The sequence below is a fragment of the Anopheles cruzii genome, chromosome 2, assembly GCF_943734635.1.
Source record: "Anopheles cruzii chromosome 2, idAnoCruzAS_RS32_06, whole genome shotgun sequence".
Lineage (NCBI taxonomy): Eukaryota > Metazoa > Arthropoda > Insecta > Diptera > Culicidae > Anopheles > Anopheles cruzii.
The window spans coordinates 16536171-16563888 of record NC_069144.1 but is presented as its reverse complement, the minus strand read 5'-3'; the positions used below and the strand labels follow the sequence as shown (position 1 = coordinate 16563888).

Genomic DNA, 27718 nt, shown 5'->3' with positions numbered 1-27718 from the left:
GATTTAATAAATTTCGCTCCCCAATCAATCGGCCCGATTGAATAGCAAAGCTGTTGCCATTTTTTGTCGCCTGATTCGGTCGCCAGGAATTGGGTCACGAACGAAGGGGCAAACGGCTCCATTACTGCTCGGTGTGTGTGTGACGTTAAAATATGGGCGACTAAAAATAAGTCCCCTACACTAACCACATTCCGGACAACCGAACATGCATAAAAAATGGAATCCACAGATTTTCGCAAGCACAGAGCACGCGCGATTGAGCAGCAGGTGGTCCGCTCTTCAAACCACAAACCCGCAACCACTCCGAACAGAGACCGCGAAAAGGCAATGAATTTTAAAATCGATCCCTCCCAGCCGCATCTCGCGGCGGAAACCATCCGCCCGGGTGGTAAGACCGTTGACCCGCGCTCGTTCCACTCGTTTCTGGGCGATTTCGAGTTCCTACTTTCTGCAGGATTCATTCAAAACATGACGGCGTAATGCATACAACATGCTTGCCGGGTTTGCACGCTCGGGAAAAGGTCCCGAAAAAGTTTTACCACATCGCATCTGCTGCTGTGGCCCATTCATGGGGAGCCGCCACGCGGAAAGAAGCATTACTTCCAGCCCAAAAGCGAGCCCCAAAGCAATAAGTTAAAGCAAGACGAGCAAAAGGCTCCCAATTTCCATTTTTTATCTCCCGTCACGATAGGAAACATAAAACAGCATCGTCATGTTACCTGGCCACAGTGTGGGGCCCTGGAGGCCGCTCGGAACATCGTGCGTCCTACGCAACGGTAAATTCCTACAAATTTCTCTTTATTGAATTTTCCGTTAGATCATCCCATGGGCGGCCACGCGGGAAAACTCAATTTTTGCCATACCCCACCTCGACACCCAAAAAAATGGGAAATAATTTTGCGTTAAGCATAAAACCACACACACACACACACACACGGCTCCCATCCGAACTGATCAACACTCGATCAACGCTTTAACGTGCGGGATAAGTTTTTGAGTAAACTTTCGTATTGGTCAATTTTCGTGGCACCAAATAGTGCGAGTTTGGCAGTGTTTTTGGTGCTCGGTTGAAGTCTCCACTCTGTCAGCTTAATGCTGAACTGGAACTGATGCCCGCACTGCACCCCATCAGGTATTCAAGCCACGGTCAGGCAGGCGGCCACCAGCCGTACGTGCAACCGGGTGCTTTGCGTGTGTATGCATTTCAGGAATTTGAAATGCAAATGAAGGCAACCCGGTAGTTTGCAGTACACTGTGCGGACCGAAAGTGCGAGAAAGCTGGCAATGGACTGGATTGAGCCAAATCTGGGACCGCCATGGAAACTAAACAGCTGCCACCGGCTGCGGCTACCTAGCTGCCGGCAACTGTGGTGTTTCTTTATTTTTCAATGTTAGCAACGACGGGCGGTCGGTTGTGCTTCCACCGTTTTCGTGCCTCTGTGTGTTGCTCCAATTTTCTAATGCATTCGATGGTCTTTTTATAACTTAATCCAGCGAATTTAACTCTCGACACAGTTTGCGCATAACATTAGACACGCAGATGAGTGGCTCGCTTCAATGCCCCATGGCCTAATCCTTTCGAGGAGTGGTTCCTCGTTCGTGCCTCTTTGCTATTCTATTTAGATTTTTGTTCACTTACTGTTTGAAGTGTTATTTCTTGTGAATCTCCTATAACGTTATAATGATATGGTGTATTTTATTAGCCCACCGAACCTTTGGCAATAAACATTCCAGCGTGCGATAATAATAAACACATGCCGGTGCCACTTTTGCGTATCCAACGCGTGACGCATATTAAAAACGTGGGCACCGACAACCAACCCAGACCTCCCAGCACCTGGTCGTAATAACAATAACACTAAGGCCGCCCGTTTTCAACTGTTTACGGGCCAAGGGATAAAATAATAATGGTTACCACTTCTGCAAGTCGCGCGAGTCACCTGACACATGCACTGACAGACGCGTGAATTTTATTGCCAATTTTTACCTGCTTTTAATGTCATTTTCAGGCCACTACGACACCAGCGCCTGAAAAACAAACCCTGGGACCGGGAAACTCGTATTGTTCGCCTCTGGTTTTCCTTTTCTCCACTTGTTATCCAAACGACGGCCATGATTGCAATCGAAATGGCAAGCGGAGCGGCAGCGTGTCACAGCTTTCCGGCGCGGGCTGAAAAACTGCCGTTTGATGTTGAACGGCAGAAAACGAAGATCGGAGAACAACAAGGGGTCACTCAAGGGAAAGAAAAATATCTCTACCATCATCAACCATTATTCAGCCTAGGCCTTGGGAGGAACTTTTCGCTACTTACACACACACACACACACACGAGGGAGTGGAGAGGATCATATTTTGTTTTGGCTTTCTGTTTTCAATATTCGCCACGTCGGTGAACAGACGCAGTCAGTTCGATAACTGCCTCGAAACTTTCTGAAAGCGAGTGCTCAACTCAGTGCTCTGTTTTTGCGTCATCTGGTGGTGAATTTAATATTGCTCAATTTGCGGGTGCCAACGCCAAGGGGCACCAATGTAGAAAAATAAAAACTCACAAAATAAACATTTCGGTTTGAAGTGATTTATTGTCGGACCAGTGTTTGATGCATGCAATTCGGCAGTCGGCGGAAAAGTTTTTAACGTCGTCAAATCGCCGGAACAACTCCGGTGATTAATCGTTGAACTTCTTTGCGTCTAATTCGAAGGGACTAATTTGCGTGGATAAGCGTTTGACTTCGCTCTTCAGAGCTACCCTTTGGGAAATTCCAACAATATGTTCAAATATTAGGGCATTTCAAAAGGCTTATGCGTGTTTTTGTGTTTAAAATATTTCAATCATGAACTGTTTTTCAGGTCAAAATAGTAAAAAGTAAAACAGTAACAGTAAAAAGTCCCATGTCTCAAGGTTAAATAAAACACTTCACTGTCTATTTTTCTTAAATTTCGTTCTTTGTTAAATTTGAAAAACATTTCAAATCGTCGTTGCATTATCGCCCAGAGTGGTTCACAGAATTGTATCCTGCTAGTTAGCCGGTAGAATCGGAGCGGTATTGATGGCAATAAACGCAAGCTGCTTACAAAAAGCGCAAATACTTTATACACGGCCTAATGAGTGAAGTGAAATTAGATGAGCTTTGGAACGGTGAGCAAATGTCTAATGATTGCCCTGCCCAAAGCGGCCTTCTTTGATTTATGCCCGACAAGTCCGCGCTACGCGTACCCGTCACGAAGCGTAAAGTAAGCGTCGCACTCGAATAAATAATCCTCCACCGTTGGATTATTTTGGTCCTCTCGCAAACTCGGTTACCACGGCCACACGGGCTGGGCACGGTCTCTGTGTGAGTTGATTTTATTGTTCGCTCTTTTCTTCGCGTAAATTCTATCTCTAAAGTTATTGCCATCCTTCTACTTACCCTCAACAACGGTTTCTTGTTACACTTAATTTTCTTTCGCAGTTGAAGCGGCAGCTACTAAAATCCAGGCGGCGTTCCGTGGTCACAAGACGCGCAAAGAGATGAAACAAGGAGACGGTGTTACCAAGGCGTCCAGCGAGGCCCAACAGCAGCAAGCTACGGCCGAAACCGAGCGGGAACCGACCAAAGAGGAGCTGGAAGCGGAGTTCGATCCGAACGATGCAGGTACGATACGGCCACCTTTCGGGCGAAAGCATTTTAGGGCGCTTTTAAGCGAAAGAGCCCTTGACCATGATGAGCGCGATTCCATTTTGCTGTATCCTACCGGCCTGTGGAAAGTGAAATAAAATTATCAGCCCAAGCACCATATTGGAACAGTTTTACAAACGATAAACGATTGATCAAATTTTATTTATTTGTTTATCAAATTTTACCATACTAAAAGCTCGTCATGCTTTAACGGGATCACTCGGAAGCCGTTGAAAGCGTTTGCAGCGTGATGTAAAATTTATTGCAATTTTAGAACCGACCCACCGACGAAGAGTGGCACGCTCATCCCTAACAATTAATGCCATGCCACGGCACTCATGCATGATGCGCCGGCCCTAGCCTATTGATTCTTTGCAAACCACCAGCCCACACAGTGCACTTCAGTGGTAGCGGCAGCAAAAACGGACCAGACCATGCGTGCTGGATGCTGGCTGCTGACCAACGTGACCACATAATAACGGTGCTGGTCATCGTGGGTAGAGCTCACTTTCTGTGTCCGCTGCACTGGTCACCGGCTCACGTTTTTGTTTGTTAATATTGCCCTTTTTGCCGTCTGCTTCGGATGCCTCTCAGTCCGCCTCAATTATGCTCGTCCGGCCACCGGGGTGAATGTTCTGAGCTATGTGGGCTCCGGGAGGTTCTTGGGCCACACACGCTCCACGGCACGGCATAGAATATTAATTAAAATTGATATCTTCCATTAGGGCTAATTGGGTGAAAGACGAGGTCGGTGCGTCAGTCAGTCGGACCGACGAGCCGGCCGGTCGAAAGTGATGTTTGTTCTATCGACCACCACCACCGAACGGGAGCGGCCTCTCCGAACAGCTACCGAAGTCCGACGCCTTAACGGAGTGCGCATCCGAGATTAGAGGTCCTTACCGATAGAATATTGTTCCCGGGGGTGTTGCCGAGCGTGCGCCATTCTTTTTTTTTGCATGCAAGAAGTGTGATAATAAGAAAACATAAGGCACCACCGGTAGCACCAGGTATCGGTACCCAAAAGGCTAACGATAACATCCCACGGATTTCGCTTTTGTTTCGATTCGCTCCGAGGAACAGATGAATTTTTATTGCACATCCTGGCGCCCACTATGCCAATTTAGCACGGGATTGTACTGCCCAACCGGCTAAAGGATAATAAAGGACGAGAAGTTATGACAGTTCTTGGTCCAGTACGGCGACCGCCACGGTTAACAAGAGAAAATGGCCCCAAATTTACTGTGTTCAGCACCACAGACGATTATTATGATTGCGGCTCCATTGTGTCCGCAGCGCCGGACCTAACAGGCTGCACGAATGTGAACTTACGGGGCGGTGTTCTGCGGGGAACGGGTCATGAGTGTCCATTTTCATTTCTTCTCGCCATTGTTACCGACGTAAACAGGTGTAGTCGGAAGGTACGCAGAAGGTCAAAAAGACCTGGCCATTTAATTGTCACCGCAGAGAGCGCTTTGTGGAGGAACACTAGAGCCTTTGTGGGCCAATCAAATTGCTGGCCGATTTGCTACAGATTGAGACTACGTGTGATGCTGCGTTTTGAACTGTGTTTTTGGAAAGACATGCGCTCAACATTAAAATTACCGTAGTCCATTATTGGAATTATAACTAACACAATTCCATGGAAATGAAATAAAAGATAGAAGCTTCTCTGAATTTTGTTATTACATTTTAAACCATTTTCGAGTCCCAAAACAAGGTTAAAGATGAATGTTTCATTCATTTCAAACGAGAGTTATGAATTTATGAATATCTTTCTCATATTTTGTTCTGCATTCTTGCATCCATTTGGATTGTACAATTTAACTTTTCCAAAAACTACGTTGCGCAAAATGGGAACAGTCAGGTCAGTGCTTCGCACTACTTACCGCTCCTTTGTAAATAAACTCACTTAAAACCTCCTCGGAGGCAGACCCTGGTGCCAGCATTCTCAAGTGCACCGGCGACTCTGCATCACCTTTTGCACAAACCGACCAAATGAAACAACTTTTCCCGCAGACCGTCGGCTAACTGTCGACACACTTCTCGCGCCCGTGTATTGTGCAAAGAGTAAGAAAAGATAAATCTTAGCCTAAACGGTGCCCGCCAACCGGTACCGGCATGCTGTCGCCAGTTGGTTTCTTGCTTTGGCGCAGCCGGAGCTTCTACATACGCAGTGCACCGTGGCTCTGGGTGCAACCCGGTTGCCACACGAGCCCAGCGACCGCACATGCGAAAGCCGCCATTAATAAATTGGTTCTCGTCGAGTCTGTCAGCAGCCGTTGCCGTTTGCATTAGCTTTCGCTCGCCAAAAGTCCCCTTCAGGGCAGAAGAACCCAACGAAAGGGAAGGACTTTGCACGAAAACTCGTTTCGGTGGTTCGGTGAAAGTTTATCCTCCAGAAAGAGCTGCTGCACATCTGCGAGCCGTCAGCCTCTTCACCGAGTCCATTCTTCTCGTTTATTAGTAGCAAGATGATGCTGTAGGACGAACGTTGGCACCCTGGCCCGGGCGGGGCTCGTATGTGTTCCGAGACAAGCTTTCGGGTTTGAAATATCATCACCGTTCATTTTCGAAATGACTACAGAAACCTCAAACGACTCCAAACCGTTTATTTCGGCTACGTATAGCGACGGCCTACACAGGCCACGGCAGCCACGGCAGCCACGCCAAGCGGATAATCGGCCTGGAAACAAAACACTCTCATTTACCGCTAAATAAACGTTCAAACGGCTAACAAATGGGTGTCGCCGTGAATCATCATTACGGATTTCTGCTTCCGTTGGCCACTTACGGTAGCAGTGTTTGGGAGGAGATACATTTCCATGCATATGCACCCGAGCCCACCTTAGTATGTTCGCTTTGTGGTTCGCACGGGCTAAAAACGGCAGATCTCGGCACCCGTTTGAAGTTCTGATACCGTTTTTTTCAATCTCCATTTAATTGGCTTTATAAATCATAAATCAAACAGACCCAAAGCGATGAGCGGCTCCGTTCGAACTGATATATCGTGTTTCAGATAGCCCTCTTTGGGTACGAATGTGTTTCTCCATTCTGATTGCGCTGTGAACATTCAGATTTATAATTTAAAAACCAATCACACACGTGAAGGAATCACTGTTATGCGAAAAATCCTTTCCATCACGAAAACTGCACACCGGACAAGAGGTTTAATTCTGTGCTTCCCAACTGAGGGCAATTAATGTGTAAACTTTTGATTAAGCAATTCTCACTTTGAGCCCGGGAAAATGCGCCATGACTGTACAGTTGCATACCGGGCACCAACATTGTATCACGCGACGCGCCGGCAAGCTTAATTTTCCACTGATTCATTATTCGTGTACGGCACCGCAATTTGAATACAAATAGAAAATCGATCACAATCGAACACGGATCTGGGCACGGATGGATCCGACTACGGTTTTTGCAATAATGTTTGCCCGGTTCCAGCGAAACCGAATTACACATTACTCGTACAGCCCTTCAGCTGTTGTCGATACCCTGAGTGCCGGGCGTTTATCTGCCCACTCTCCGTAAGCACATTAGCACGTAGGTCCTTTCCCACAGATTTTTTGACGTACGTGAGACCGTTAAATCATCGTAAAGTACACATGAACCCACTCACCGGGGTTTTTGTTTTTCCCTAGAACGGATAATTTATGCAACCTTTGGCTTCGGTTCTTCGTGTTTTATTGTTTAGCCACATTCAATCGGAATTTACCCGACCGGATCCGTTTTATGGGGTGTTGCAAACAATCAACATGCTTCTCGTGGGTCCCAACGCCACAGAACATCGTAAAACTGAGGTCGTTTTTCATTGCCAAATTCAATCTCAAGTGTTATTCGCAGAAAAGCGTTGTCGATCTGGTCGACCTGGAGGCGGTTTGCATGGGACTCATGACAGGTTACGAAGATGTTGACTCTATTTATGAGATTTTTCCCTATTTCCACACGCCAACATTCGCTTGGCGGGTGGATAAAAACAGTAACGCAATTAGCAAACTCGAGCTGGAGTTTATTTGTTATGCTCGGCTCTAGTGGGCCGTTCCGCGTTCGAATGAAGAAGTTCACATCGGAAAAAGAAACATAAACGGAGCGATTAATTGTTATTTAATGAGTGTACATTTGCACGCCAATTCGGCCAGAAACTTGAGCTGCGGCGCGTTGGGAAGAGATTTTTCGTTCGGCAATGAAATGTTGCGATAATCTGGACGTAAATGATCCGAACGTAGCGGACAGTCATAAGAAAGTGTGGAATAATAGATTGCACTCATTATTAGCCCCATCATCATCATCAGCTTGATTACTGACTCCGTTTTCCACTTACTAATCATGAGGCAATCCTACACCGAGTCCGGTTCACATCCCGAGGGAAATCAGATAGGATATCCTGCGTCGTGGCAAGAACTAGCTGCAAGCAAAAACTCATCTTTGCTTCCTAGACAACCTGCCTCACGGATTGGTGAGACGAAACACTTCCTCGGGTATTGAAAAGCTTCTCGGAGCATAAACAGTAAAACAAATATTATAAACCATGCGTTGAATCCGTAGAATCTTTCGCGCCATAAGCAGGGAAATCGAAGAAAACCCACCCATAGCCGTATCCGTGACGGGTGAGGCTTTGCAACGGCAGCGGAACCGGTTAATTTATGGTCCAAAAGGAAAACAATTATCTGTCTTAACCCTCCTGAATAGATAATGGACCCGGCACGGCCGTCTCGGCGGCCGGACCGTGGGGAGAATTAAAAACTTTTCTCACCCACTTTTTCTACCCGCCCTGGCCGTGCCTGACCTCTAGTGGCAAACTTTTAACTTTCCTGGTGCCCTGATTTCGTTATGCTTCGGGTTCTCTTTTTTTTGCTCTGCATTTGCGCCGGCCACCAACATTTGCAGGACATGCCGATGCCGGCTGATAATGACGCAGTGCGATGCGCGCTCAAATATGAGAAACACTTGGCCCCGAAAAACAAAAAATCCGGACACTGGCTTGCCATGAGCTATTTTTAATTTACTAATTGTGCTGCACGGCACAGCTTCGAAGTGTCGGGCGCCAGATTGTGCTGAAATGTTTAAACAGTTCGTCAGTTCATTAGGATCGGAATAAAGTACGACCTCGAATGGTGGCCAAGGTGATTTTAAATATTCCGACTCCCAAACCCAAAGATGACTTACAGTTCATGTTTTAAGACCGATGGTCACCGAGCAGCAACAACAGGTTCGGCGGGCTCACGTTCCATTCTCCGGATGCGAGGGGGGCAAACGTTGGGGCCATCAAATTCCTGCCATCCCAAGACACGACGACGTTACTGCTGTGCGAAGAATGGCGCTGTCAGAATGATAAATACCCAAGCAGCATGCATCCGGCGCGGATTGTAAACCGGAGTAGGATGTTTACCGTCGCCCACAACCTGCCTTCAAATGACGCGCTCCGAGGGCCGCCTCCATGGCCTCTGCCTGCTGTGGGCATATTCTTTTATACTTCCTCTACAGTGGGGGTCTTCTATTTTTTCTCGGACCCTCCGTGTCTCGTGGGGGCATGGTGCCCGGTGCCTTAATTAAATGTGATGTGTAATCGCGGGTCGAGCATCAGCGCCCGCAAAGGCTACGGGCGCCCGTGACGTCCGTGGCCCGCGCGGCCTCCCTGCCAGTGACCGCGATGGGAGTTCTTAAAAATTTAATCATTTAATCATGGAACAACTCGAGGAAGTCCCCGCGACAAACCCGCGAGGACTCCCTTGCGCATCCCGCTGGATGTTGCGCCACTTCGTTTGTGCTTCCCGTGCGCGTTCTTCCGCTTCCGTTGTTTGTCAACCGGACGCCACGGAGTCGCAGAGCACTGACGGATGGCTGAAATGTATGAAGCAAAACCTGAACCATTTGTCAAAATGTCCGAATGGCGCGCGCGCGCGCGCTGTAATCCACGGAATTACGCGGTTTTTCTTCGGGCTGGTTTGCAATTAAAGTCGGTTTTGGGGTGGGCCGCTAATGTAATCGGGAAAACTTTGCGCAAAACTCGGTGCAGACGCTTGTCGGACGGGAGATAGGGCTGCCGTCGGGGCGGTTTGTCTTTCGCTGGCAAAGTTTGCTTATTGTCACAAAGTTTGCGTATTGTTGTATGTTCTTGTTACCTCGTCACATCGAACATGGTGGTCGGCGGACTTTTGGCGGAATCGTTTGACACGGTTTTTAGTCCCTACAGGCATACTAAATTTAAATGGTTTTAAAAATGGCTACAACTGCTTGTCCATGCGGTAATGCGACTTGTCGACCACAGTTCCCACTTCGAGGAACACGTTTCGAGTTAGAAAAAAAATAGGCAAAATGGAAGAGGTACTAAAGTTGTTCTATGCGCGTCAAATAGAAGAATCATTTTTTCCTTCCAGTATTCCAGTTGTCACAATGTATGCTGAATTACCCTGAAACTAAATTTAAAGCAGCTCCCTTATCGTTCCGTCACCGTTCCGCCCGAGATCGATGTCGTTACTTTTGGGATTATCGGCCAAAATAGGACACTGACTAAATATTTATTCACGCCCCGTAAGCGCTGTGACCGTGGTGTCCCAGTGGTCTTTAATGTTTTCCCAAGACAACCGACATTACCGCGTCAGTGTTCGCTAATTAACACCACCATTCATCCGGAGTGCGCGTCGTCCGAACGAGAGCATTCGTTTATGTTTGGGATTAATGATTGGGAGCCGCTTTGATGGCGATGGCGAAAAAAAACGAATCGAAACGCAACGATACCATCGCGGACCAACCGCGTGGGCCAACGAAAATCAATTCCCGGATCTCCGAAACGATGGAATCGTTAATTGGACCAACCGAATGCTGCTTCCGCGTCGCCTGTCCCTGTTTCTGACTTCTGTTTGGAAATTCGGTAGCCAGGCGCACAAACTAAGCCCCAGTTTGGCTAATGAAAGTTTACGAGCTTTTTGGCTCGGACTCGGAGGGACACTAAAAGTGCGCCGATACGGCGGACCGTATTTTTATCTACTGGCGCGAGCGCCCGCGCACCGCCACGGTTGCCATCAGTATCGTAAAGTTTTGGATTTTAGAATTATTTATTTACCCAAGCTCTGTGCGTGTTTGCCATTCTTGGGCCGCGAACCCGCGGGATGGATTCTTCACCAAATACCATTTTCCGCTCGGTACGGGACCAACCGGAAAGAATTTCTTTTCCCGCGAATACATCCGAGCCGCGTAATCCCAGCGGTGCGGTAATCCACGAATCGGCCCGCGTCTAACCAAATAACGGGCCGATAAATAAATAAATCCTTCGGCACAGGCCACGGTGGCCACCGCCCCGTGGCTTAACCGGGAGCGAACTGTCCGCTATGTCGTCCGATTCGGTTGGTTCTGTTTGCTCCCGTTGTCTCACGACCGCTGGCCCTGGCCCACGGCTTTACCGTGCCGTGTTTTCGATTGGAATTTCCGTTTCGCGGTTGATTTAGGGGCCGTGGACGCGCACACAACTGTGCGCGTGAGTGTGCGTGTGAGAAATAACAGACCCACATTTCCTGCCCTGCAACTCAATTTACGGACCCACTGAGGACGTGGAGCGAGGGTCTCCGGGTTCTGCCGTGACAGGATGCTTTGTAAGTGAAACTGAAGCGCCATCGGCGCTGCCATGCTCCGTCCAACAGGCGGCGAACGCTAATGGGTTCGGCGGGTTGGTCGAATAATTCGATTCCTGGCTTCCCTTTGGTTGTTGCAGCCGAAGCGCTCGTATGCTGTCTCGGTTTTTTGCTATTTGTCTCTGGCAGGCTCCATCGCGGATCGATTTCTTGACGTACCAGCTGCGCATGGATGTGTTCCGGTGGAGCAATGGAGGCGCCTGATGGCTCAAGCCGCCGGTGATCGATGTTATTGTGTTTTTGAAAGATTGTTCATCGGATCGGTGAGCACATAAATGTCAGTCGCGCTGACAATAGTGTTTCAATTAATTTACGTGACAAGGCCCTGGCATTTGCATACATTTCGGATTGCGTTTGCCCACGGAACATACTGGCGGGAGTCCAGATACTGCAAAACCAAATACACTTAACCTTAGAAAAAGTGTGAATAATCCCAATCGAAAGAAAACTGAGCAGCAGCATAACGAGCCAATTTAAACTCGCTCTCTCTCTCTCTCTCTCTCAAACTCTCTGGACTGCAATACGGAACTTGGGCGGCTCCCGGCCAAGGGTCCCAGTGCTTATCGGTGTAATCTTTTCCGTCCGTTTTCGCCTCACCAAAGTTCATTCTAGAAGATTAAAAAACTTTTACCATCTCCTCAGAGGCCGTCGGTATGACTTTGGCGCCGACTAATTGGTGAACCGAAACTAATCGAAACCGAAAGTGCACGGTGGGGCCAACTACATGCCCGGGTTCGGAGGCTTATTGAGGCTGCACAGCACAGTAACTGTCATCGGTTGGACAATCAGTCAAGCTGGTGGGGCTGCTCGCCATGAAACTTTCTCAACAGTGTGCCAGTTTTCAATTATGAACCCGTAATCAACCTATTCCGAGCGAGTGAGCATGAACCGCTCATTGCACTGCATTGGCACGAAGGCGTTGTTGTTGCCTATTCAGCCATCGTTGACGGTGCATCCTTCGGAGCCATTGCTAGCCGCATCTGCCTGGACCGGACCGAGCCGTTGAGTGGACAAAAGTTGCTGATTTCACCACTCTGTGGGCAATGAGGTGTGAAGTGCCGTTTGGCAGGGAACTGTTTAGTTGGCAGTTCGGCCGGGATTCGGCTATTTGGTTGTGGTTCGCCATGCAATCGGCTGCCGCTGACCCATTTTCGTTCACACTGATTTTCCTTTCAATTTGTTTCCCTTAACGGACAGCATAAATTTAGTCAAATTTGTATACGGAAAAAGGTTGCACACATAATAAGGGGTAATAAAAACGGAAGCTCCGCCTATCAAAGCGGTTCCCGATCTCGATATTCGTAAAAGAAAACTGGAACTAGTTTAAATATTCACCAAAAGACACAAGATAATGGTACTGCGAACTAGGCAATACTGGCTGAATGACTGCAATTCAATATCCTTGCCACACGCTTGACTTGGGAACTCCTGCAGAAGGCAGACCATGGCGGCCCCCTTGGTGGCTCGTTCACAAACAGTTGTGGACGGAGTTGTTTGGGGTAAATAAAACATTCATCCAACGCAGACCGGAGTTCAGACCTGACCGAAGGAGCATTCGAAAGCGAAACACGAAGAACGTGCCACGTTCGGGTGTAAATATTTAATTTCGATTCGTTCACTTGCCATGGTCTAGGGGTTTCTTTTTCGGTCGTTGTTGCGGAAATGGTTGTATTTTCACAACCCGCTTCTCCGCAACTCGAAAGTGGTGTACCCGACGGGTGTAAGCGTCCCTACAATCCAAGTCCCCTTTTTGGGCAACAACCGGCAACAGCGGTTTTTTTGGCGATGTAAGAGAAATTTAATCTTCCCCAAAGATTGACGGAAGCGACGCCAAAACCGCCGACGCCGACGATGACGACGAAGATGTAGTTATTTGGTTGCCGCTTCCGCCGCGCCTCCGGAGCCGTTGTTGTGTCGGTGTTGTTTCTTCATTACCGGAATCGTATGGTATTGATTGGGTTCGTGGAGTCAATCGCCTGAATCAACAACAACAACGACCCCAACAGGAGGGTTCTTTGACTCACCCGGCGCTGGTTCCGGTTTCCGGCATCGAAGCGACAGACAGCAAACACATGCCCACAGATTCGTATCATCGGTCGGAATAAACCCATTAGCTTATGACCCTGGACCGCCCGTGTCGGCTATCTAAAGCTATCGGAGCAATACGACAACGAACCACTTCTTTCAATCAGCATTAAATAATCATATTGCTATTTGCGTTCGGTTTTGTTAATTTACCAACCGCAGGCCACTGAATGTGGGCTCATAAAATTTCGCATTTTATTTATAACATAAAATTACCTTCGGAAAAGGAACGGAAGTTCAATAAATTAAACGAAATGACTCCAAGCACTGCTACTAAAGTACGCTCTGTACGATTTCGTACTATACTTTATGATGATTGCAATTAAAACTAGACCAAGCCTGGGTACAAGTATCCAATTTGTGTCGGCGTTGCCATCCTGGCCATCCCTGTCCTGTGGCCACTTTTCCAGTTACGGCCACTTTCCCGGCGGTCTTGGTAGAAAAAGTGGGTGGCCCGTGACTACATGATTTTTAATGTATTCAAAAGTTTTAATTCAAGACCATGGCGCAGTGAAAGTTAGACCTCGGAGTCCAAAGTGAAATTTATGACAAAACCACACTCTACCACGACGAGAGTGGCGCAGGCCCGGCCTAGTATGCTCGTTACTTCTTGGCTGCAAGCCTCAAAAATACCACCGGTTCCCTAGCGCGAACCCACAGAGACTCTCTGTTGCTCCGTTCACCGCCGAAAACGGACTCAATTAAACACAGAACGAATCTTGGTCCTTCGCCGAAATATTTGTCGCTGTCAAGCGAAGTCCACCGAAAAGCAGTGGACAAAAAACTTCACACCCAACACCATTTACAGGCCTCAATATTGAAGCTTGCCGTTTGTGAAGACATCCACCAGGGCAAAGAATGAGAAAAAGAAAACGTGGAAGCATTCCGATCATTGTGCGTCGTCGTTTGGAGTGCCGACGGCTACAATGGGACCCGGTGGACCGGTTGCCGGTTGCTTGCTGAGTAGGAAAATCTAATTTCCATGTCATTTTCACCGCACGAAGACGTTCGCGCCACTTGCACCGAAGAAGCAAAGAAGCAAACGGCACAACAAAGGGACGAAACGAAAAAGAAACCCTTCCCAAACCGTATCTCAAGATCGTGCTCATCGCTGAGGCACAGACAAGCAAAAAAGACGGAAAGAATTGGCAACTTTTGGCACCACCGACTTGCAAAGGGGACCCGGTGCCCGGCATCGCATAAAACACAATGTCGGCCGCGTCCCTTCTGTGAAAAGTGTTCTTTATGTATTTTCTTTTTTTATTTTATTCATCCGTCGACTCGACAATCTTAACGATTCGTGCCGCTGGTGCATCTTCCACCCGAATCGTACCGACCAAATGGTCGTTTATTTAGCAATTTCTAGCAAGTCGGTCTTCTTCGTCGCGCAGCTTTCAACTATTTTTGGCGATGTTGAAAATTATACTGCATACTGAGGTGAGAATCATGAATGCAAACAGAGAGACAGACAGAGAAAGAGAGAGAGAGAGAGAGCGAGAGATTGAGAGAAGAAAAGTAGTTCCATCGGCAAGAACAATGAATATTTCTACGTTTAATGTCAATAAATTAAAGCGATTCTCGGACGCGGGACGATGGCGCCGGACTAGGACACGCCACGAAATATGGTGCGGTGCACAAAAAATAAGCCATCTTGTTTTAATGTCTCGGCTCCCGCGGCACACAGCTTAGGGGACCCCATTCTAGGCACTGAGACCACTTAGCATATTTGTTTTTTGAAGCGGTACGTTTAGTGGAGTTCCTACACTCTGTCAACTTTCTATAGCCGCACCCACGTTTTTACCGTATCTTCCAAACCGTCTTTCCGATTCAACTTCTGTTTTTGGGACTTTTTTAAGTAGGCAAAATTATGAATAAAACCATTTGGTTGGAATGAAGATTTATGATTTCTAGCTTTTTATCGACCAAATACGATATAGGCACTGTCAACTTTCTATAGCCGCACTTTGAGTTTTGCTTCCGAGAATATTTTTCATAGCGAGTTTTGCAAGTGAATTACTTAAATATGTCAAAAGGAAGTGTTCTAAGTGGAAAAGAAAAAGGATTGATAGAGGCATATAGGCTGGAGGGTGTTGCTATTTGAGAAATGGCTCGAACAATAAAGAGATCCAATAAAGTGGTCGGTAGTTAGTTGAAGGATCCTAAACGGTATGCAACTGTGCAATGTACTCTGAAACAAATCAAGATCTCGATTAGAACCAACTGGAACATTGTTAAATTGGCGTCAAATTCGACAATATCGCTATCAAAAATCAAATCGACACTGGATCTGCCAGAGAGCAGGGAAGTTTTTCGCAAGGTTTTGCAAAACAGCCCGAATATAACTCGAGCAAAAATGATCAAGGCACCAAATCCAAGCCTACTACACCAATAAAAACGTGTAGAATTAGCTAAACTGAACATGGAACGTCGGTGGGACATGGTATGTTTGGGGTTTCTTCTGCTTTTTGAAGAGCATATTTTGCATCAAAAGAACCAATTCCGTTTTCTGTTTTATTTTATTGTAGGTGATCTTTTCTGATGAAAAGAAGTTTAATTTGGATGGGCCCGACGGTTTTACAGGCTACTGGCGAGATTTACGCAAAGATCCGGAGTACTTCTCCACCCTGAACTTTAAAGGAGGATCTCTGATGGTGTGGCTTGGGTTTCGCTCTGCGGGCAACCTCAATCTGGCTTTTACATCTTGTAAAATGGCCTCTAACGATTACATCTAGATTCTAGAAGATGGTCTGATCCCGTTTACAGCTGCCAACCGCCGAAAAAATTGGTTTTTCAACAAGATAATGCTAGCATTCACACCAGTTCGATAACTCGAACATGGTTTGCTACCCATAAAATCGATTTGCTTGGGTGGCCAGCGCGAAGTCCGGATCTAAATTCAGTTGAAAATGTCTGGGAATAATGGTTAGACAAATTTATGCGGATAGGAAGCAATACAGCTCTATTAATGAGCTTAAAGATCCATTTTGGAAGCTTGGGAACATATGGACCGAAAAATATTGAAAAACCTGGTTAACAGTATGACAAACAAAATTTTCCAAGTCATTCAGCGATCAGGAAAGCCAACTGACTATTAATCCTCATAATAAATGTGAGACTTGAAAAAAATCCACGCATATTGATCATTTTATTAGGTGCGGCTATAGAAAGTTGACAGTGCCTATATCGTATTTGGTCGATAAAAAGCTAGAAATCATAAATCTTCATTCCAACCAAATGGTTTTATTCATAATTTTGCCTACTTAAAAAAGTCCCAAAAACAGAAGTTGAATCGGAAAGACGGTTTGGAAGATACGGTAAAAACGTGGGTGCGGCTATAGAAAGTTGACAGAGTGTATTGTCAGTGCACTCTTTCAGCAAATCCATTTTTACAGTTTTATACTACCTTTAATGCTATAAATGTTCATTCAGTTAAACCAATAAAGTGAATCCGCCTAATTTGACATTGGAATTCGAATATATTTTTTAAAAATGTTTTATTATCCTTTTTTTAATTCTGTAATTCCGTGATCAATTGTAATCTTATTTAAAGAAATCATTGTTTAAATTCCATCACATTACTGTTGTTTTTACACAACAAACACTGCCGTGGCCGTGCTTTACACTTTAAAAAGAAGCAGATTCAAACGACCCAGCCGCTAAACGACTCCAACGCGACTTTCAACAACAAGCTCGAGTGGCAAATAGTACCTTGCCAACAAGCGCCGACGAGCCCACGGGTCCATAAAAGAGATCCCCACATTAAGCTCCTGGAATTCTGGAAGGACCCGTGATATAAGCGCCAAGCGCGGGCAGGCTGTTTAAGGCGCCCATCGCCCATTAAGGGGTCTACCCTCGTGGAACTGGTGAAATCGCGCAAAGCGTTCAGTGTATTTTTCTTCATCTTATGCGAAAGCAAAAAAAACGGTGGCAAGTGATCGATGTGGGCCTCTGAAAGGCGCGCGACTTAGTCTCGCCGGGCGGTGTCGATTCTGCGTATGATCAATAGGCGAAAATTGGGCACGATTGAAAACGTTTAACGAGCCATCGTTACGCGAGCGGCTCCTAACCGCCACTAATGGGGTTGCAGCGCTTTTGGTCCCTCTCATGCTGTGTATTGTTATGTCTGTTGTGAGGCTCGTCAAACAAATAATCGAGACCGGGATGATGATGGACTGAAGGACCTCTAATCGTCAGTGCAAAATGGCACGGAGAAAGAATAATACGCCAAGTGTCAATAAATAAAATATTGCCCGTAAAAGTTTGCTCGAAACCCAATTAAATTGTTGCTCCGCAAAATAATAAAATAAAGTACCAAGCGGAATGCAGAACGCAGTGTGGTTGTATAAATAATGGAACACGGCTCTGGACTGGTTCTCCTTTTCAACTCTCTTGCGATTGCTAATTGAATCGTGAATGTATTTTTATGTGAATCGAATTTTTATTTAATTTTATAGATTTTTATGCGTTCGTCTGGCGCCTCGTAAAAGCCTTTGGAGTTTTTATTTTTTCCGCCCTACCATTCCTTTACCAATCCATCAGCAGAGCGCTCTGACCGAGGAAAACCACTTCAAAAGCATAATTGAATTATTATATCGCGGTGTCCTCTTTCGTAGCCACTGATTACGGTTTTATCTCCTGTTTGCAGAACTGACCAACGCGGCCACCCGCATCCAGGCCAGCTTCCGGGGCCACATGGCTAGAAAAACGGCTCCCAAGGAGGGCGAGGACCCGAAGAAGGTGGTAGACATTGACGAAATTACCAGAAAGGTAAAAACGCAAAGCTGACACGGGCAACGTTTGAATGCCGACGCTATATTTACCGTACTTTCCGCTGTGCTCTTTTCTTCCCACTAGGTTGCCGAGGAACTGGACATCGACATGGACGATCCGGAGCTGCACAAGGCGGCCAGTAAAATTCAGGCCTCGTTCCGTGGCCACAAGGTGCGCAAGGACGTGCCGAAGGACGGTGAAAACTAAGAAGCATAAACACTGCTGTGCAGGATTGATGGCGTCCCACGATTTTCGAGCCCGGGCGGCCGGCCGGTCCCCCGGGCAGATAGCAGTCGGGACACCTGCCGGTGCGAGTGTCCCGACGCTCTTCCTATTCCTTCATGCTGCTGCACATCCGTCACGTTGTCGCCGGCTGCAGCTGCTTGCATTTGTGGCCCCGAGAACGAGAGAGAGAAAGAAAGAAAGTGGCAATTTAAAACCACAAACCGATGGAGAGAAAAAATGAGAAATATTGCACCTGTTATGATTTCATAAATTTTATCGATCATATCCAATCGAGTATATTAAAGCATCCTGAATCCTAACGGAAGAACCCAACCCAACCATTTGATATCCTTCTTCTTCGGCATGTGGGTGTGTTTCTTCTTGGAAGGCGCACTAACAGGGACGAATAGCGAATGTTACATTTAATGGATGGAAGAAATACTGGAAGCGAAATTGAAAGGCCACTTACTGAATCAAAGAAAACTTTTAAACTACAGCCATTTGAATCAACCGATAGGATACGCAGCGCAACCTAAACAACTCCGGACTCCGGGCCATGGAACCGATAACTGATCATTTTTCAATTAAAACTATTGCACACGAGAAACAATAGCAGCTCGGTGAAGGGCAAACGAGGAATCCTTTCGAGTGTTAGGTGGCAATGGCTACTAGGGGTGAGCGCGTCCGCCACCATGTTGTTGGCCATAGTATTTCTGCAAGCAACATACAACCTAAACGACACACATACACTATCGATAAACAAATGTTTAGTGCGAATCCGTCGGGCACTTACTCAATAAACTTGCAAACCTTCGTATAGGCGGCACACACAGTTTGCTTACTCTTGTAGGGAAATCCAAACACTAAACACACACTCCCAGAAGCGAAGAGTTTTTTCTAGCACCGCAAAATTGTGTTTTAAGAAACAATTTCCATACGAAATCAAAAACCAGAGAGTACTCACTTTTAGTACGTATAGAATACATCTCCCCCAGCATGGCGAACTCCGCTACACACACACACATCCGGTGCAGCAATAGTAACGACCGGTTGCTGTAGAGAAGCGGTTAAAATGTGTGGGCCACATTTGAACGATTTTCGGCATCACACATCCGAACCAACAGCCAACCACCAACAGAAGGACGGGTTTAAATGGAAACAGGATAAGGTGACAATGCATGGACCAGAACGCGGCACGGGGTACACGGTGTCGATTCTGCGTATGATCAATAGGCGAAAATTGGGCACGATTGAAAACGTTTAACGAGCCATCGTTACGCGAGCGGCTCCTAACCGCCACTAATGGGGTTGCAGCGCTTTTGGTCCCTCTCATGCTGTGTATTGTTATGTCTGTTGTGAGGCTCGTCAAACAAATAATCGAGACCGGGATGATGATGGACTGAAGGACCTCTAATCGTCAGTGCAAAATGGCACGGAGAAAGAATAATACGCCAAGTGTCAATAAATAAAATATTGCCCGTAAAAGTTTGCTCGAAACCCAATTAAATTGTTGCTCCGCAAAATAATAAAATAAAGTACCAAGCGGAATGCAGAACGCAGTGTGGTTGTATAAATAATGGAACACGGCTCTGGACTGGTTCTCCTTTTCAACTCTCTTGCGATTGCTAATTGAATCGTGAATGTATTTTTATGTGAATCGAATTTTTATTTAATTTTATAGATTTTTATGCGTTCGTCTGGCGCCTCGTAAAAGCCTTTGGAGTTTTTATTTTTTCCGCCCTACCATTCCTTTACCAATCCATCAGCAGAGCGCTCTGACCGAGGAAAACCACTTCAAAAGCATAATTGAATTATTATATCGCGGTGTCCTCTTTCGTAGCCACTGATTACGGTTTTATCTCCTGTTTGCAGAACTGACCAACGCGGCCACCCGCATCCAGGCCAGCTTCCGGGGCCACATGGCTAGAAAAACGGCTCCCAAGGAGGGCGAGGACCCGAAGAAGGTGGTAGACATTGACGAAATTACCAGAAAGGTAAAAACGCAAAGCTGACACGGGCAACGTTTGAATGCCGACGCTATATTTACCGTACTTTCCGCTGTGCTCTTTTCTTCCCACTAGGTTGCCGAGGAACTGGACATCGACATGGACGATCCGGAGCTGCACAAGGCGGCCAGTAAAATTCAGGCCTCGTTCCGTGGCCACAAGGTGCGCAAGGACGTGCCGAAGGACGGTGAAAACTAAGAAGCATAAACACTGCTGTGCAGGATTGATGGCGTCCCACGATTTTCGAGCCCGGGCGGCCGGCCGGTCCCCCGGGCAGATAGCAGTCGGGACACCTGCCGGTGCGAGTGTCCCGACGCTCTTCCTATTCCTTCATGCTGCTGCACATCCGTCACGTTGTCGCCGGCTGCAGCTGCTTGCATTTGTGGCCCCGAGAACGAGAGAGAGAAAGAAAGAAAGTGGCAATTTAAAACCACAAACCGATGGAGAGAAAAAATGAGAAATATTGCACCTGTTATGATTTCATAAATTTTATCGATCATATCCAATCGAGTATATTAAAGCATCCTGAATCCTAACGGAAGAACCCAACCCAACCATTTGATATCCTTCTTCTTCGGCATGTGGGGTGTGTTTCTTCTTGGAAGGCGCACTAACAGGGACGAATAGCGAATGTTACATTTAATGGATGGAAGAAATACTGGAAGCGAAATTGAAAGGCCACTTACTGAATCAAAGAAAACTTTTAAACTACAGCCATTTGAATCAACCGATAGGATACGCAGCGCAACCTAAACAACTCCGGACTCCGGGCCATGGAACCGATAACTGATCATTTTTCAATTAAAACTATTGCACACGAGAAACAATAGCAGCTCGGTGAAGGGCAAACGAGGAATCCTTTCGAGTGTTAGGTGGCAATGGCTACTAGGGGTGAGCGCGTCCGCCACCCATGTTGTTGGCCATAGTATTTCTGCAAGCAACATACAACCTAAACGACACACATACACTATCGATAAACAAATGTTTAGTGCGAATCCGTCGGGCACTTACTCAATAAACTTGCAAACCTTCGTATAGGCGGCACACACAGTTTGCTTACTCTTGTAGGGAAATCCAAACACTAAACACACACTCCCAGAAGCGAAGAGTTTTTTCTAGCACCGCAAAATTGTGTTTTAAGAAACAATTTCCATACGAAATCAAAAACCAGAGAGTACTCACTTTTAGTACGTATAGAATACATCTCCCCCAGCATGGCGAACTCCGCTACACACACACACATCCGGTGCAGCAATAGTAACGACCGGTTGCTGTAGAGAAGCGGTTAAAATGTGTGGGCCACATTTGAACGATTTTCGGCATCACACATCCGAACCAACAGCCAACCACCAACAGAAGGACGGGTTTAAATGGAAACAGGATAAGGTGACAATGCATGGACCAGAACGCGGCACGGGGTACCTACACAAACCGGTGAACCCCCATCCGAGAGCCAAGTCAATCTAGCGAAGAATGTGCGTTTAAAAATAAATCTCTATTTAACCAACCAGCTGCGAACTTTGCTGCGATGTAACCGATACGAGTGCGTTGAGGATGTGGGAAATGGGTAGCGAAAGAAAATCGTCACCGCCATGAATGTAACTGTCAATAGGCAAAATAAATGCATTACTACATTGAGCTTTAAATTCCCAAAACTCCTTGCGGCAGCAAACGAAGGGCTCCATTTCGCCAGAAAAAAAGAAAGAAATAACAATGAATGAATTGTGGGAAAAAGAAGATCGTGGGATCTCATGTATTTCGGTTCCCTCGTACGGACATCGGCATCCTCACATGTCCTCGACGCTGTACTTGTACGCTTCCTCCTCGACCGCTTTCTTCTTGCTCATCGTATCGAACCAGCGTTTCTCGAACCCGTTCGACCGATCGACGCCGTCCCACCGATAGCCGGGCCGTATGTTGAACCGGTTGTCCGGATACGCACCCTGGTACGACGGTTTCTCCGGTATGCCGGCCCGCTGGTTCTCTTCCTTGCGTTTGCTGCGCAAATACTCCAACATTGGGTCGCCGATGCGTTCTTGCTTTTTCAGATGCTCATCCAGATCGCTATCGTTCGCGTACCGGGCGAGCGGTTTCTCCATCTCGTGTGCCGCCTCCTGCAGCCGTGAGTTGTAATCCTCTACTTGCTTCACGCTGTAAGGCGATGCAAAAAAAACCAGTTAGATTAAACAGGGCATTTAAGGGCCCGAATGTAAGACCCTTACCCTTTTCCCCAGCGCGTGTAGATTTCCTTTTTCTTCTCCTCGTGCTTGCGCTTCTCGAACTCTTCGCGAAGCTCCTTCTCAATGTCCTTCCGGCGGCCCGATTTGCTACGAACCACCGTCTGTGCGTCGCGCCCCGTAAGATCGGCGGACATTTTCGAAAACAGTTCATCCTCCCGCCGACGGAAGCGCTCGTTTTCTTCGCGTACGGCTCGTGCGGCCTGCAGCCCGGCCTGTTTCCCGTCGAGCGTTTTGGTCATGCGACTCGGACCGGCGGATTCCTGTTCCGGCGAGGAACGATTTCGTTCCTCCTTCACTCGGACCGGAGGTAGAACGGTTACTGTGCGTCTCGAGGGACTTCTCGATGACCGTCTCGGGGGACTTTCATCCGAGTCGCCTCGTGGCTCTTGCTTTATGCGAACCGCTGGCTCCACCGTTGACTGGCGGTTGAGTCCTGCAGGACTTCTGTGAGACTTGCTCCGTTCTCTAGAACCTTTGCCTCTACGCCTCGGAGGGCTTTCATCTGAATCACGCCGTGATGACCGGCGGACCGGATCCGTGCGATGGCTGGATACTACCCGGCGGGGGCTTTCACGAGCGATATCGCGATCGCGCCTACTATTGGAATAATGTTGCTTGGAACCACGGTTTCGCCGGTTGGGACTCTCATCCGAATCCTTGTGACGATGGCTGGCTCCGTGAGAACTTTTGTCCCGTGTACCTCCGTTGGACGAACTTTTGTGCAAATCTGTGCCGCCGGGTCGTCTCGGAGGGCTACCATCGGAATCGCGGCGCAATCTTCTCGGTGGGCTTTCATCCGAATCGTGACGATGACCACGTTTGGGGGCTGATTTGTCGGACTTGGATCGTCGCGGAGGGCTTTCATCAGAATCATCGCGCCGACTTCGGGCCATTTGCGTGTCCGAAGCAACGGCACGCCGAACTCGGGGAGGACTTTCATCGGAGTCATGTCGTTTGGATCGGGTGTCTTTCGAGCTTCGGTCCCTTGGTGGGCTTTCATCCGAGTCTCGCCGTGCCTTTTCGCCGCCGCTTGTTGCCGCTTGTTTCGTTTTTGTTTCACCACCAATAGCCAGTCGAACATCCCCGGTACGGTTACTAATATCGCGCACCTGTAAGGTATCATCGTTAGCTGCCAGCACTTTCCACTTGTTGCTGCTAAAGTCCTCCTTCGCCCGTAGTTCCGGTGGCCGATCGTCAATTATTCCCACAACCTGGGGTGCTTCCTCCCCCAGCGCAAAGAGATCCACGTCGTCAGGATTCTCGATGGTCTGGAGCTTTGCTAAATCTAAATCGTCATCGATGATCCGCACGCTATTAAAGAGAAACACAAATCACAGCTTTGGCCCCGGAAGTACTGCTCTGCTCAAGCGACATACTTACGTTTCCTTACCGATGGAGTTTTTTACTTTTTTCTTTTTCTTCTTCTTTTCCTTATCATTGGAAAGGTAACGTTTCAGGTACTCTTTCTGATTAATTTTCTGCGCCATTCTTGGCGAGTGAAGCGCTACCGCATGGACATGGACATGGAGCACCAAACACCCCTGCGTAGTAGAAACACTTTTGCTCCTTGAGGGACGCCTCTAGGATACGAACTAGGTATTCAACGCGCGGTTATACACACAAACATGAAAAGGACTTGCTCTCGACGCAACGGCTAGATAAGTGAACTGGTGAATTTTTGGGCAAACAAATGCGTATAAAATCCACGATATTCCTCAATTCCTTACACAAAATTGGTTAATATCTTTGGCCACCTCCAAAAGAAGAAACTTTCCTTCTTCTTATTCTTGTCTTGTTAGCTTTCCTTCTTCTTATTCTTCGAAACAAACCAGGTTGACAGATATTCAGCAGTTCAGCAAAAATGTTATTCAGCAGTTCAGCACAAGGTAAATTTTTATTTTGTGTTAATTTGAATTTGAAAATTATTTTTTCATGAAATAAAATGTTTCTTGTTAAAATTAGTTAATTTTATTAAAATATGTTTCTAATTTATAAATTATTATACATAATATTTATCAGAAATTGAACCTTTAGGAAAAATTTAACTTATTGCATCGCAAATTGAGCATAATAGGAATAGTGGAAAAATTGATAAAACTATTGGGTAGAGAACATCATGAACATGAACTTTATTTAAACGTTTCACAGAATACTTATTCAGACTTAAATCTACTATGTAACATTGTGCAACTATATCAGGAAAGTAATGTAACTTAAATAAACGTAACTGGTTTTTGCGAAACTGGTCCTTTTTTGTATGATTTCTTGTGCCACTAGTTCTTCTGTGGTTCCTGGATTCTCTGTAAGAGACCAAAAGGACATTTATACACCTGCAAAGCAGATAGAAGCTAAGCTTCTCTTTCGTAATTGCTCCTGTTCCTGCTCCTTCAGACTGTTGAGTTTCTTTTTTTTGCATTTGTTGAAGGAATAAGTAACGATTTTCTTCATTTGTTCAACAAACTCTTCAGTCGTGTAGTCAGTATCGTAAGATTGTACTGTGGCCAACAATATGTCCAGGGCTCCTCTACCACCTTCCTTTTGTAATACATATTTCGGCGCATTCCGCCGCATATAGGTACAATTCGTCAGAAATTCTGCACTGAAGAAACTGTAGGCCATACGATCGAGAAGTATCTTGCTCGTTTTCCATTTCTTTTTTTCGTACAAATAGGACATGCATTTTTGCTTTATTTGTGTCACCGACAATTCCTCGACACATAAAATGGAAACGAACTTATGAAATACAGACTGAGCGCGTACAGCTTATGTATGGAAATGAATAGAGAAACTGTCCAGCAAACAAGCGAGCGGTTGGTGTCAACGCCGACCACCGCCCCGGTTGTAGTTTGACCGCCCTCGGCCACCACCACCGCGACTGTTGTAGTCGTCGTAGCTGTTCCGGTTGTCACCGTAGCCACCACCGCTGCCATAATTTCCGCGACTGTTCCCGGAACTGTTACCACTGTAGTGCTGCTGTTGCTGGTCACCGCCAAAACTGCCACGACTCGATCCAGAACCATATCCAGCGTGATTGTAATCTACGAAAAAGGAGCACAACAAACGTTGAGATTACTCTGGGAAGGATTACCACAAGGTAAGGTACACACCTTGCTGAGATTGTGACCAGCCTCCCTGCACCCGACCTCCGCGGTTCTGGGTGTGGCCAACTCCTCCGCCACCACCTTGATAGTAACCTCCGCCGCCACTGCTCGAAGCCTGATTGCCACCGCCACCTTGATTGTTGTATCCTCCGCGGCCTCCTTGATAGAATCCTTGGCCACCGTTGCCATTGCCTTGGTTGTATCCTTTGTTGGAGTAATTAGAGTGTTGTTGCTGGAAACCTCCGCCGCCACCACGTCCACCCTGGAAAACGCAGAAAAGTATGATCGTAAACAGTGCCTTGGGGAACCAACTAAGCAATAGAAAACTTGGATCCATGCAACTCACACCAACATCCTTTAGAAAATAGCGTTTTAGAAGAAAGTGTTCCGATAAGATTTGTAAACGGGCAATTTAAACATCGTAAACAAATCCGTTACATACCCTTCCTCCTCCGAAACCACCGCGGCCGCCGCCACCACCGCCGCCAGTACTGCGCTGCGTTTGCCAGGAGGGCATTTCAAGGGCCGGTGCTTTGTGCTCGTACGCCCGTCCGCCACGATCCGGCACCAGTCCGATGATGTGTCGCTGGATTTTGCTCTTCGTGTTCTTTCGCACCGATGCGCTGCTCGTTTTTTCGATGATGGCCAGGGTTTCGCGCGCCGCGAGTAGCGCCGCAATGTCCGTATCCCGCCCACCTGCTTGCAGGGCGTCGAGCATTTTGCGCTTCTCCGCGTACCGCTCCGCAATCGTACCCTCTTTATCTTTGGCCCGGTTCGACCACCTGAAGCTCTGAATCGTAACGTCCAGCCGGGTCAGCAACATCGTACGCCGCAGATCGTACTCATGGTCCAGCTCTTTTTGTATGCGCTCCAACTTGGCCCACTGGTCGGCCGTAAGGCGCTCCTTTGGGTTGAACAGTGGCTTGCTGAGTCTATTCTCGCCCTCGGTGCGTACCATGTCGTCCAGGTGGGAGTTGATCTTCTCGAACAGCATCTTCGGTGGCACATTGTTCGGCGGTTTGCCCATGCCGAGCGTAATACAGATGTCCTTCAATGCCGCGGCCGTCGGCGATTCGTGCAGGGTGATTACGGTCGATTTTTCCTTCGGTTTCAACGCTTCTAGCATCTTCAGGGCCATCAGCTCGTTCACCAGGTAGTCGAGCAGCAGCAGTTTAGCTTCGAGCGTTTGCAAACGGTCGGAAACGTGACCCACCGTGAGGCTGGTGTAGGGACACGTGAGTTCCTTCAGAAAGCTCGACAGTTCCCACACGAAGGTGTTCGAGTCTTCGCTCTTGGTGATGCGTTCGTCCAGCTTGCCCAGTACGCGGATTTCCTCCGTCAGCCAAATCACGACGTCCTGGAACTCGCCACTCTGCGTGCCGGCCAGTATGGCGGTGGATGCATAGTTTTGATCCAGAAACGGTCCATCGTACCTGCCAACGGAGGGCACAGGTTGTTGCTACCCTAGCATTGATCGAAAATCGGCAGATCGAAGCCTATTACTCACCCAACATTTCGCAATTCGAACAATAGTTGCGCTTCACCTGCTGCCATGGCCGGGTCGATTGGCGGAACGGAAAGCTACGCAAGAACGAAAAGCCGGCCAAAGTTCTACTACGATACCAAACGTTCGAACTTTACACGAAAGTTGCAACGTTACTCCAAGATGCCTAGCGCAGCGCGTCGACCAGGTTTATTTTGCAAATAAACCTCAGTTCCTGATTCTCGTGCAGAACCCTTTTTTCTTCGTTCTGCGGTTCTTGGCTCGATTGTCAAACTCGAAGATCGACTTTTTTGTTGTTGTTTTGCTCTTTTTCTTTCCACCGAGTCGACATTGACGGCGAAAACGACAAAACTTTAAACGGTCGTTCCTGATTTGCAGTGTTTTACTTAAAATAAATAATTGTAGACTCTTTCTAGATATTTGGGTAGATAGATACCAATTTGAGATTGTTTTTCCGACTGAGCTGTTACGTGTTCGCTGTTGCCAAACGTGATCGAGA

General features: G+C 47.2%; 4 protein-coding genes across 4 annotated transcripts in view; 2 read left to right on the top strand and 2 right to left on the bottom strand.

The window, feature by feature from the left end:
• The window catches only part of LOC128268916 (neuromodulin-like), a 46054-nt gene extending 26496 nt beyond the window's left edge, over positions 1-19558 (top strand). Inside the window, exons 2-4 of the mRNA XM_053006219.1 lie at positions 3451-3633; positions 18019-18140; positions 18228-19558. Of these exons, the coding sequence (XP_052862179.1) occupies positions 3451-3633; positions 18019-18140; positions 18228-18350 (428 nt within the window). The 3' untranslated portion in view covers positions 18351-19558. The remainder of the gene's footprint in view (positions 1-3450; positions 3634-18018; positions 18141-18227) is intronic.
• LOC128278548 (sperm surface protein Sp17) lies at positions 19030-22020 on the top strand. The gene is made up of 3 exons (XM_053017277.1): positions 19030-19042; positions 20241-20362; positions 20450-22020. Exons 1-3 carry the CDS (start codon positions 19030-19032, stop codon positions 20570-20572), a joined length of 258 nt encoding a protein of 85 aa, XP_052873237.1. The 3' UTR covers positions 20573-22020.
• Positions 22021-22096: 76 nt separating this feature from the next.
• Positions 22097-24382, bottom strand: LOC128277911 (BUD13 homolog). Its single transcript, XM_053016515.1, has 3 exons — positions 23995-24382; positions 22597-23925; positions 22097-22525 (listed from the first exon to the last, which is right to left on the bottom strand). The coding sequence occupies exons 1-3, from the start codon at positions 24099-24101 to the stop codon at positions 22162-22164; spliced, it is 1800 nt and encodes a 599-aa protein (XP_052872475.1). The 5' UTR covers positions 24102-24382; the 3' UTR covers positions 22097-22161.
• A 922-nt stretch (positions 24383-25304) lies between these two features.
• LOC128267448 (protein FAM98B) lies at positions 25305-27453 on the bottom strand. The gene is made up of 4 exons (XM_053004280.1): positions 27223-27453; positions 26158-27148; positions 25722-25977; positions 25305-25652 (listed from the first exon to the last, which is right to left on the bottom strand). The coding sequence occupies exons 1-4, from the start codon at positions 27267-27269 to the stop codon at positions 25432-25434; spliced, it is 1515 nt and encodes a 504-aa protein (XP_052860240.1). The 5' UTR covers positions 27270-27453; the 3' UTR covers positions 25305-25431.
• Between the last annotated feature and the right edge of the window lie 265 nt (positions 27454-27718).